General features: G+C 39.0%; 1 protein-coding gene across 3 annotated transcripts; it reads right to left on the minus strand.

Annotated features, from left to right (window-relative positions):
• Nucleotides 1-6253: 6253 nt before the first annotated feature.
• On the minus strand, nt 6254-9689 carry LOC149814381 (uncharacterized). Of its 3 annotated transcripts, none has more exons than XM_089988845.1 (3): nt 9480-9689; nt 8364-8785; nt 6254-8275 (listed from the first exon to the last, which is right to left on the minus strand). In XM_089988845.1, exons 2-3 carry the CDS (start codon nt 8723-8725, stop codon nt 6448-6450), a joined length of 2190 nt encoding a protein of 729 aa, XP_089844971.1. In that variant the 5' UTR covers nt 8726-8785; nt 9480-9689; the 3' UTR covers nt 6254-6447. The 3 variants fall into 3 exon arrangements, with proteins under 3 accessions (XP_089844971.1, XP_089844972.1, XP_089844973.1); XM_089988846.1 differs by having other exon boundaries at nt 8364-8751; nt 9480-9612; XM_089988847.1 differs by lacking the exon at nt 8364-8785 and having other exon boundaries at nt 9480-9678.
• Between the last annotated feature and the right edge of the window lie 3199 nt (nt 9690-12888).

A 12888-nucleotide genomic window follows, 5' to 3' on the forward strand; every position in this document is an offset into this window, starting at 1 on the left:
TTAAGTGGTTCATGTTGGATACAACATAATTGTAATCGATTCTTTATTTCTGGTTTGGTTTTTAATGATTCTTTTCAATACTATTTACTTTGTGTTTTCTTGCCTATGTCTATTCATCTGGAAGATCTGATGCACATAAAAAAATGTGATCGAGTAGCATGCCTTTTTCCTATTGCATGAAGCTGGTTGTCGTTTGAAAAGGATCAGTAAGGTGCTAGCCTAAGCAGGATTACCTGGAAAAGCGACTTTGCCGCTGTGTCTCACAGACATGTCCACATAGAGCATACCCAATTTTTCTGTAAAGTAATAAAAAAAATGGTGGTTATAAGTCATCAACCGGCCATAAACGCGATCAGGCTTCCTAGCATGGATGATTGTATATGCAGCATTAAATATTGCAATTATTTCATGTGTAATTGCATTCACAATTTAAATGTAAATTGCCAGTATATAGGTATGGCCTTCATGTAAGATAATGGCACTGACTTAATGTATGTGATCATTTTTTCTTTTCATACATGTTCTTTGCCAAGTTGTCTTTTCCCTGTACTGCTGGGAGTTTCATTTAACTCCTATTTACTTTGATGAAATAGCTTACTTTTTGAGTAATGGTTATATGATGAAAAAAAAAACTAAATGCTACATATATCACTGCTGCTGTATTGTTGTGATAAAGACAGTGCCTTGCCTTGAAGGTAAGATGACCTTTCTACGAGACTTTGCAACCATTTATCTCTGTAGATGAAGGTGATCCATGCAAGGTGCTGTAAAAAATGTGAGTGCCTACAGAGAAGCAAGGATCTGGACTCTGGAGCCTATTTTTGCAATACTACCGGACTTGGAGCACTCTCTTTTTCTTGAATTTGATAAGATAGCTAATAACTGCCAATTCAACAGACCGGATAGTACTAGATACCATATATCTAGTGAACTAGTTTTTCAAGTTTGTGACTTTGTGGAGTTGCACTGTCTGTAACTGGTATTATATGCAGATGCTGTATGATTATGAATTTTCAGATTTGGTGTCACATTTATCGACTTGAAAATTTAAGGATAATTATGTATTTTCAGATTTGGTTACAAACTGTCACATAGATACTCCATCCATTTTGACTCCCGTCTCATATCCCCTTATATACAAGTCATGTTAGAAACTTCAAAAAAATGGCCATGTCCCTGTACCCTGAGCAGTATCCATGTGACGTAGGTTACAAAAGTTACAAATATGTGCATTACCTGTTACCATGGGTATTTCAAGCTAATTTTGTTATGACGTGGAAATTTCATAACAGAAGGTACTGTATGAAACTTAGATTTGATTATGCATGTACAAGACATTGGCGACTAGCATGTAAGATACTAATTACTATTCAGATTTTCTTGCAACACAGCTAATTTTCATGTGTTAATGTTTAAAACAGATATCTTCTTTCACCTGGGAAAGCATATCTATTTCTTCTCTCATACTTCCTGTTAGCTAGAAATCTGAATATTAACTAGAAAATAATGTGGTAAGTGAAGCCTTCATTTTGTAAATCTAGAATTAAATGTCCACCCTTTTTCCCAGCAACCATGGTTAATTTTCTGCAAATGATCACCTTTTGTGACTCTTCTATGAACCAAGTTTACTTTTTCCATCGTTTCCTGATCAGAACTTTTTTCTCTTTGTGCGGAAATGGTTTGTTCTATTGCTCCATTTTTTATTTTTTCCCAACCTGAAATCTCGACTTTTTTCTATTATATGCTTTAATAATTTGCTAGACCATTGCCCTGTTCATGTGTCCAGCCTCCAAAAAATATATGATATGGTAAAGAAAGTGGATATTAAAAACTTTTATGAGGATCAAAAGAAAAAATAATTCAAATCATAAACATGTTGATAGCTTAAAACATTTTAGGAATATATTTTTTGTTCATATTTGCTAAACATAAAAACTTATTACTGATAATATGTCACATCGATACCACTGCACGTATGGGTAAGGGTCAATTGTGTAAAGTTTCCAAAATGACTTGTATGTAAGGGGATATGGAACAGGAGTATCCATATATGACATGGGTACTAGTGAAAAGTTAACAACTATCTTTCAACATTTTTTGAATTTGATAGATAAAATCAAGGGCTTGTCCAAATTTCATCCACAACAATCACACCCAACTCCAGACCCATACAAATCAGGCTCGTATTCTGTTCTGGGTGTGCTATTTGTTTTGGACCATACGTGGATCGTCAGGGTTCAAATATATATATTGGATCTGGACAATATCAGGTCAAGCCTTAATGAGCCGGTCAGGTTCAGCTTCGATATAAATCATATTTGAGTCTATAAAAGTTCGGGTTAGGATTGGTTTGGGTCTATAAACAATTCAAGTTTGTTTCAGGTTGTCAATTAGGCTGAGAACAAACTGGCATGAAAGAGTTGAGTTTGGTATCAAATTTTTTTGGGGTAATCAATCTCTAATATGCCCCAAATGGGGTTGGCGTAGTGGGGTGGGGCATTGGCTGCTAGATGGGCAGTCAAGGTTCGATTCCTATGGACATCTCCCCTCTGCGCAAACCGACCCCCCAGCATAGGCCCGGAGGTGGGGGTTCTAACCTTAGAGTTTTATGCCGCCGGCACAACCAGGTCTTCGTGCTGAGCATGTTTTCTTTGAGTTACAAATCTAAAAAAAGAATCTCTAATATGGATTATGGATATTGGGATGATTACTTGCACATCAAAAATGTGTATTTGTACTGCACAAACTTATTCAAATTTTCATCCATTAGAGTCTGAATTGGCTCATAGTTTCGTTGGTCCAGGATGATATAGGTTTGGGCACAAATAGGTTCGAGTTTGAATGGGTTTGGATACTGGTTACACATTTGGTTTTTTTTTTTGACGGAGAAAGCTGGGGTTAGGCAGACACCTACCAGTTATACAGTCATACCATTTGGGATTCAAACTTGCAACGTCCCAACACAATGTGATGTGCACTAACTGCTCCTGCCAGACAAGCGGAGCCCCCATTGGTTTGGATACTGGTTACACATTTAGTGGTGGTTTAAACCGAGTGTTCATATTATGGAGAACCCATTGGGTCAGATATATTTGTGCCGGTCATGTGCAAATAGGTTTCGATTTATAACATTTTAGACCCAAAAAACTGACAGATTACCTGAATGTATATAACTTTTGGACCTGACCGGATCCATGAATCTATTGAAATCCAGTCGGGCAGGTGTAATTGGTTCAGTTATTTGGTCCGAACCAGGTTTAGCCGATTCAATTGCAGCAAAAATAGTAACGCCATTAATTATGGGTTTGGTGATATTATTTCCTAAAACACAAATTGCTAAAAGATGAAATGAAATAAGAGTTTTTTTATAATAAAAACAATGCACTTGTTTTATTTTAGGATAACTTGGAGAAAATGTTTTAACTGGGAAAAAAAGGTCAGGTTTAAAACACAAATTGCTGAAAGAAAAAAATGAAAGAAGAGATTTTTTAATAATAAATGACTGGTCTCATTTTATTTTAGGAAGACTTGGAGAAATTGTTTTAATTGGGAAGAAATGTCATGTTATGGGCAGCCTTTTTAGTCAAGAGTCTGTTAATTATTGATGGGACGTTAAATATAGTTTTCTACTACATGTAGCCTGTCACTAAATTAATACCATAAATAACGGAATTTTAGTAAGGAAAATTGGTTCCTCCAAACTGTTCATATAGCATGGACAATGCTGATTTTTTTTTTTATGTTTCAAGTTATGTTTTGTAAATTTGACCCCACAGATGTGATTCACATGATTCATTTGCTAGGAATCAACTGCTGGAACGTTTTTTCGATGAAAAATATGATTTTGGAACATGTTTTTTTGATGAAAAATATGATTTCATAAGTTTTTAAATTTATAAAAATTCTGAGTAATCAATATTTGAAGCCTTATAAAAACTTGCTCACATATCATAATCAATGATAATCAGATGATCCAAAAACCTATTTTTATTAAAACAAACCATGTAGGTCACATGTGATAGGTTAAACTCCACATAAAAAACTAAAATAATGAAAATTAAGACTGTCCGCACGATCCTACTGTTGGGCTGTGGCTGTTTTAAAGATGTCCTTCGGTGCACATGAACATTGACATTTTTTTTTTGAATAATATCCAATCACAACTAATCTCAAGTAGAACATGGATAATCTGGATGCATGAATACCCATACGTTTGTCGCCGAGTGGGTTTGGTGTTGTGAGGAGGGGCCTTGGCCGTCAGAAGGGTGGTCTGGGTTCGATTCCTACGAGCGTCACTCCCTTGCGCAAGCTGCCATCCAGCATAGGCCTTGAGGGTGAGGGTCATAGCCTTGAAGTTTTACGCCTCTGAGTCAACGACCGTAGGAATCGCAGGCTGAGCGAGTACAACCAGGTCTTCGAGCTCAGACACAGTTTTTCTGGGTGATAAATCAGAAAAGAAAAAAGAAACCATACTTTTGTGCACAAATACTTTTCTAAGATTTGGGGTGTGTCTGATGCAATTGAAGAAAATATCTAAGATTTTCAGATTTCCTACCAACTAAGAGGGAAGCTTAAAGTTCAGGAAGTTGATGGATGCTGCAGGCAGAAAATACATAACTTCCCAGATTTTCAGTTTACATGCTGCTACTAGAAATTTCAATAAAACCCAGAAATCTTTCGAAATTCCAGTGACATGTAAATAGCATTGATGGTTGAACTAAAACATCAATTTGACTTGATTCTCACTTCCCTGACGAACATTACCTGGTTGAGATGCTAATTCTCGAGGCCACGAGCAATTGAAATTGAAGAAAGAACATCTCATTCGCTCTTGGTTGCAAGTAGGGCTGGGAAATGAGATGAGCTTGCAGCTCAGCTCGTAAAGAGTTTATTTGAACTTGTGAAATGGGCTCAACAAGCTTGAGCACGAACAACCGATATTAGGCTTATAGACTCGGTAATTAATAATATATATATTTTAAACATATTCTTATATCAATAAGTTTAGAGCTCAAATATGCTTACAAGTTTGAAACGATTATTTATTTTATAAATGAGCCAGTTTGAGCTCCTATTATTTTCAACTCTGAAAAAATATACTTTTTGTTAAATGAGAGAACTCATGCTCAGTTCATTTGGCTCGGGATTTTTAAGAGCTCAAGCTTGGCTCAGCTCAACACAAAAAACGAACCAAGCTTGAACACCCTTTGTTTACCAGCCTTAGTTGCAAGCTTATCTTCTTGGTAGACGGTTAGACGACTAAAGCCCTGTTTGTTTTCTTTCCATGGAAGGGAAGACCCTTTCATGGAAAGTGGCACGACTTTCTAAAAAGACCTGCCACCGTGGCCTTTCTATGAAAGTTTTTTCATATGGGAGTAGGGTGAAGGACTTTTCATGCGAAAATAAAAGACATGGCAAAAAATGGAGTTCACTTGTACCAGCATGGTACTTTCCCACCATGATGTTTGAGGAAAAAAGATGCCAGCTCAACAAATTTCAACGAAAAGGCATGAACAAGTGCTTTCCATCCCCCATGTCTGACTGGACATTGCTTGCAAAATAACAATTGTTTTTTTTTTGGGAAAAAATCTACATTTTTATTTGTTTGGGAAAAGAATAATCTCCACTATGAATGCTAGCAAGATATATTTTTACTAACCACTCATTCAACAATGCCACTTCATTGTAGTAATATCTGTTACCTCAAGCACATTAGCAGTTTTACTGAACCATCATAGCAGCAAGGACCAGTCCTAATTTATAGTCTATAAACAGTGCCTTAATCCAACCATAAAAGGGATCAACTCTGCATCAACTCTGAGTGAACATTTCCTGAAGACATCAAATGGAATAAAAAGTTTTTTTTTTTATGACAAACCCTACCGAGAACCGGGCAATTTATGGGTCTGACCCCTTGAGAGGTAAACCCCAGGTGGGGTCATCGACATCCAAGCCCTTATGGAGCCCACCAGTTAAAGGCACCTGAACACCCGGTGAGAGTAGAACATGGGATGAAGGGGTCAGCACCTTCTCCCCAGGCCCACTGCCACTCGGGCGACCCGGGAATTAAAAGTTGGATGCTCAAAATATGTATGATATTAAGCACATCTAATTATCCATCATCTCGGGTAAAGATTTTATGTTTTCACATAAACATGAATGTCTATACTAAATCCAGCCACATTCCTCAATTTAAACAAACAGCTCAGTGCAAACTTACATTGCAAGTCATTACTGATCAAAACCATTCAGAAAACCAAAATATTGCGAGTATCAAACTAAAACAGAATGAAAGCCATAAAAGACATTGTCAACTGAGATATTACAAAAATTAATTTATGAAGGCATGAACAATCAGTTAATAACTCTAAATGCTGCATCTGCATGGCATTTATCAACATGAGTGCTAAACTCTAAAAATATCCAACATGCTAGACCAAGAAACAGTCAGTTTGTCAATAATGCATATGCTTTACAGGTGGTTTTGTTGTGACCCGGACCTTTGCATTTACTACAAAGGAGTGTTCTTTTCTCAATTTCATGTGATTCTAATCGCCTTTTCTTAGGACGGCCACGTAAACGACGGGTCTTAGGAAGCTCCACATTCGGATATGAATCAACCACTGTCTCATCATTTGGGATAGAACTGATGGAGTCGATGTCGAGAACAGACTTGATGGTCTCTGAATATGTTAACCTATAACATTCAGAAGTGAAGTAACTTTGACAATAATCACAAGCATTTCTGCCAATGCAATTAAGAGATGCAATGACATGCCTACAGGGCAAACCCGTAAGCTTCCAGTTGAGGCATGAGCATTCCCACCTTTCAAGATCAACTGCGCTAATATGATCATCAATCACTTCAAACACTGTGGCAGAGGAGACCGACACAGAAAGCAAGGGAGCTCGATCTATCTCCTTGCGCAATTTTTCTTCAGCTTTAGGTGTGAGCCTGGTATTCCATTTGTTTGATTCCTCCAAACGTGCATGAAATAGCTCTGCTATCTCGCAACGCATGACTTCCACTAGCTTAAGAACTGGGAAATCACATGCCTTTGATATCCAACCATCAATGAACTCTATGACATTTGATGCCATTTGATTGTAACGCGATCCCTTGAAGAATAAGTTTGTCCACCGTTCAGCTTCAACACCCATGACCCATGCAGCTGCCTCAGGCGACACAGATCTTATGCTCTCAATGCAAGCAACAAATTCTTCCCTTCTGCATGCTCTAGCAGCAGCAAAGATTAATTCTACTATCACATCCTTAACCTCTTTAGAATATGCTGCCATTAGTTCCTTCTTCAAGCTTCTTGTCAAGTAGCGCAAGCAAAAAGCATGTTCACTATTTTCAAACACTTGCGGCACAGCTTCTTTTAATCCATTATGCCTGTCTGATACAAATGTCAATGGACGGGAAGATAACAATGCAGACTTCAACTGGACAAGGAACCAGTGCCAACTATCATGGTCCTCTTGCCCAACCACAGCAAAAGCAACTGGAAAGATTTCATCGTTTCCATCTATGGAAGCAGCAATAAATAGAATTCCTCCATACTTTGACTTCAGTATGGTACTGTCAAGGAAAAGCAATGGTCGGCAGCCACGTTCAAATCCATGAATACACGCATGAAAGGATACAAAAAGACGATGGAAACGCTCTTCAGCTGTAGTAGCCAATGCAGCAATGCTACCAGGGTTAGTCTCAATCAGTTTTTCACAATAACGTGGCAATTGCTTATAAAAATCTACATCCTTGCCAAGAAGTTGCTCCCTTGCAGTCTCCTTACCACGCCAAGCCTGTGAATAGTTCAGCTTCAAGCCATAATCCTGATGGATGTCTTTCACAATATCTGCCACTTTATAATCTGGGTTTTCCTGAAGCTTCTTCTTCATCACATTTGCAATCCAAAACCTGGTCACATGTGGATGACTCTGTGTCTCCACATTTCTTTCACACGTGTGTACATCCTTAAAAACCCTGACCTTAATGATTTTTGTGGTTGATACTCTAGAACCATGTATCCGCCATGTACACCCCTCACCTTTACACTTGGCAGTCACACGCCTACGGTCGTTCTGAACAAATTTGTATCCAAAGTTCTTTGCAATGGCATACTTACGCAGAGCTTCACGGAACTCGTGGGCGTCCTTGAACAACTGACCTGCGCCAGTGATGGAATTCTCCCACAAAACACTCAACTTATTCAGCCTATCACCATTGCATACAACGGCTGTTGATGACTCTATTATAGAATTCGTACTTGCCCTGCATTACAATGTTCCATATACATTACCAATACTGTTTCCATGTGCTGAATCACTGACTACTAATTCGGAATGCGTTGAATAGATACCTGCTCGGAATGTTCTTGGTCTCATTGACAGGGTTGACAGGGACAACGCTCCACTTTGCCAAGACATAGATCTCAGGCGACACAGTGTCCCGGTTAATATCAACCATGCGCCTCAAATCCTTGTCGTTCGAGATTGTGATAAGAGTTCGTTTATTGGTTGGCAGAGAGTACTTAAAGGTCAACCCAGTGATGTCACCACCATGCATCTCAGCGACCTCCGACTTAAACAGATTGAACGTGGTGTCGCGGTCAACATCCGTGAGATGGGCTTCCCCACCAGTATATGATATGGACCCATCCTTGTTGCTCACAAGTGAACCACCAAGATGGATCACACAGACCAGAGGCTTGTCGCTAGCCATGGTGAATCAAAACCTCGCTAATCGGACTATGGAGACCACGATTCATGTAAACAACCAATTCTAAAGATTAACAGAAAATAGTCATAACATTTAAACCAATGAACCATTCCACAATCTGTTAACGATTGAAGAAAGACTTTGCTGAAAAGGGTTCTTCAGGACAAATTTATTAGTGGGTGCTCATCAAATTTCATTATTTCGAAGACTGAAGTATGTCAAAACGCATAAAAATTCACGAATCCATCTTTTTCAAAAGAACAAAAGCGCCACAAGAAACAGCTAAAAACCAAAATTTAAAGAGAAAAGGGAGAAGAAAGCGTTAATTATCATGCATAATTTAGTTTTTTTTTAGTGGCACACACAAAAAAAATCTACCCAATTCATAAAGCTGAACAGGAAATCGTCACAGCATTTAAACCGTTGAGTCAATCCACAATTAGCTAACAACCGAAAAATTACCCCGAGAAAAAGGGTATTTTGAGGGCACATTGTTTCGTGGGTGCTCATAAAAATTTCATTATTTCGACAACTAAAGTATACCAAATGCATAAAAATCGAAACAACCTTCTTCATAAGGAACAAACAACGCCATAAGAACAACTAAAAACCAAAAACCTCCTAGGAAAGAGAGGAATAACGCTACATCTGGTACATAAATTAGAGTTTATCACTAGTACTAGCATCTATAAATGAAAAATTAGAGAGAGAACCCCAAAACAGAAGATAACGACGAGATCGAGGGTGAATAACATACCAGAAAGCGAGCACTCCTCGAAGGCTTTTCGACGATATTGAGGTCACAAATTTTGCCGCTCCAAACGTTAATCGAAAGGGAGAAGAAGACCATGGGCGCCTGAAAGATCGCGTCTTCATGTAGATTTCACCAGATTGAACAGAAAAAAAATCCTAACCCTAAATCCTAATCGAGTTTCTCACACTAGAGAGAGAGAGAGAGAGAGAGAGAGGACGTTTTCCTTTTCCTCTATTTAATAGTTTTTTTTTGTTTTTATTTTTTTCAGATTTTTTTAGATTGATGTAATTACAAACCTATCCCTAGAGTCAACGATTTAGCTGACCGGACCTGAGTCCAAGTGATACTTGACTTGACTCGGACAGGGTTTTGTTTGATCTTGAGGTGGGCTCGACTCGGATGGGCCACGAGTCTGTATTGCAGGGACTTGGAAAGAGGCAAGTCATAATAAGCTTTTTAAGTTTTGCATTTTTAGCAAAAATGGTTACCACCTTATTGGCTATTTGCAAATTAGACCTTGCCTTTTTTTATCATTTTTTGCAAAATGGTCTTTATGTAAAGATGGCATCAAATTAACCATTATTAAAAGTTGACCATGGTCAGATGCCACGTAAAATGTCTATTATACACTCCTTATCAATGAAGTTTTTCCTATATCCCTAGGCTCTCTCTAAAGTAGGGATGGTAGCGGGCCCCACCCCTCCTCGCCCCGTTTGGACCGGGGATGAAGGGTATGAAAAGGGGATGGAGGCGGGGACGAAGGTTAAAATCCATCCCCGTTCGGGGATGGAGGCGGGGATGGACATACCCTTTTCCCCGCCCTATCCCCACCATGATCCCTGCCTCATTCCCGCCCCGCCCCGTCCCTGTCGCTTTTCCCCGCCTCATCCCCGTTTGAACCAGGGATGGAGGACATGAAACGGGGATGAAGGTGGGGGTGGAGGTTAAAATCCATCCCCGCCAGGGATGGAGGTTCTAATCTTGAGGCGGGGTGGGGGTGGAGACCTTGTCCCTCGCCCCGCCCCACTGCCATCCCTACTCTAAAGTCTAAACAAGGGATGCAGACCCGTTTAAGCTTGGTGCGAGCTCTTCAAAAGTAAAGAATATGTCTTTTTTTTTTAACTCGCTCGACTCGGCTTAAGCTTGAAACTGAGCCGAGTTTGAACAATGTTGTTCAAACTTGGCTCCAAGCTCGAGCCAAGCTTGAACACATGCATTTTGAAACGAACCAAGTTCAAACAACTCAGGCTCGACTCGTGTGCATGCCTAGTTTAAACCATTTATTCTCCTTAACAGGAGCTCCCTCTATTTTTATTTTTATATTTACATGTAGAAACCACCCTCAGGATCATAGACCTAGCCGCATTGACTTTACCTGTCGTACTTACGATCACTGTCCAGGAAGCATAAAACTATGTGGGCTTACTCCTTACCCCCCGGAATTAGCCTCGTTTAGGCTTGTGCAAGAGGTGGTGCCCATGAGATATGAACCTAGACCACCTGCTTAGCAGCCTAGGTCCCATCCCACCATGCCAAACCCCTTCGGGGCTAGCTCTCCCTAACCTTTTGTTCTCGCTAACCTAAGCTCTTGCTAATCCAACATTTTTGTAGCTTTGCCAACACAATCTGCTGGCTGTCAACAACATTTCTGGCCAGCTCTCTGGCGATCCCCAACAGTTGTGGGGTATCGTCTCTCACAAACATTTTCTTGGAGTTGCTAGCTCGGTCTCTTATCATTTGGTGCAGGCAGGATGGTATCCCAGGCAATAACCATGGCCTAGTTACTGTTAGCTTGTGTGTGGCCAAGTTGGTGCACCAATTCCCCTAAGCAGGGATGCAAAGGGGTTGGATCCTAAAAAACTAAATACATGGAGGGTTGGATCTAAAACAGCCAAAATTTACAAAACCTCTATCCTAGATCTGACCTATTTGCATGCCTATGCCTGGGTGCAAGTTGAAGGGAAGCAGGTTGACTGAGCAAGGTGGTGAAGTTATCTTGAGAGAGAAGCACCCTTTGTGTGGTGTGATGGTCCCTTGGTGTCGCTTTCTACAGTGTAAATTTGTTTTTCTAATATGGTTAGGAGTTTGGTGGGTAAATATTGGTTGTTAATTAAGGTAAGAAACTAATGAGTAGAAATCACTTTTTTGTTAAAAAATGCCCATTTTTTTTTGTAGATCAAATGTTATTGATGTGATATACATGGTCTTTTTAGTAGAAAACTTGTTTTGAATCATGTGATTATGACAAGTAATTAGGTTTTTAAAAGAGGTAAAAAACCAACTGCCCACAATGTGCCAAAATTTAATAACTCAAAAAATCATGTTTTCACATCAGAAAAGCATGATCTAAGGCTTGACCTTTAATAAACAATGCATGCTGAATGCAGCTATGTAGTTAGATTGAGTGGAAACAACTTGCACCTATGATTTCTAGCTCATAAATTCCTTACCTTCACGAGTAGCAAATATTTTCATGAGTTTGGTTGTGTTAATTTGCTAAAAAACTACTTGGGTCACCTTTATATACTATGGTATGGTTTTGTTAATGTGAGAAAAATGCTCCCCTACAATCGCACTATAATGGTGTTTCATGTTCAATGTATGATATATGTTGTTAAGCACGTTATCAAATCTCTCACTGTCATGCAGGGCTGGATATGTCTCCAATTTTCCCTCGGTTTTTACTTTTGTTGTGTTCTTGACGAAAATGGGAGATGGATTATTGAGTTTGATTTTAGAAGTTCGGTTGAACTCAATTCAAGAATAGAGATTGGATGTGAAGTTCTATTATCATGATTATGATTTGTGGGTGATAGATGTGAAGCCCCATATCCCACGCTGCCAAAAATTTTGCAGCTTTTTAACTGGTAAGCAATCGCAGAAAGAAAATCACACTCATTTTCTACCATTGTTTGGGAGAAATCTTCTCCCAAACAATCAAAGGCGATTGACATGTTTAAGGGAGCATTCATGTGTGGAAAATCAAGTTTGTTTGTGATATCTTGGTCAACCAACGGTTTTTCAACTACCCTTGAAAAATAGTTCCTGTTTATTCAAGTCTCTTAAAAAAGAGAACAAACCGTCGTTTTGCTGCATTTTATTATTGTTTTTGTTATTTATAAACTAGTTCTCTCATGAAGCTGAACGATTATTTTGCTTCATTTTTTATAGTTTTGCAAGTTAATCCTTGCCTTCTTTGTAATGGCCTCTCATGTGGGAAGCAGATCAGGTCATGCTGAACATGAGCTTTTTTGCTCATGCCAACATCGTGGCCGTCTGATTTGGATTTTGAAAAGTTAAAAAGTTAAAGGAACAGTTATATGCTACGTGGCATTTATCCAAAATACAAACAGACGACCACGATGTTGGCATGAGCAAAAAGCTCATGTTCAGCATGACCTGATCTGCATCC

This window comes from Nuphar pumila, chromosome 15 (assembly GCF_984573655.1).
Source record: "Nuphar pumila chromosome 15, dmNupPumi1.hap1.1, whole genome shotgun sequence".
Lineage (NCBI taxonomy): Eukaryota > Viridiplantae > Streptophyta > Magnoliopsida > Nymphaeales > Nymphaeaceae > Nuphar > Nuphar pumila.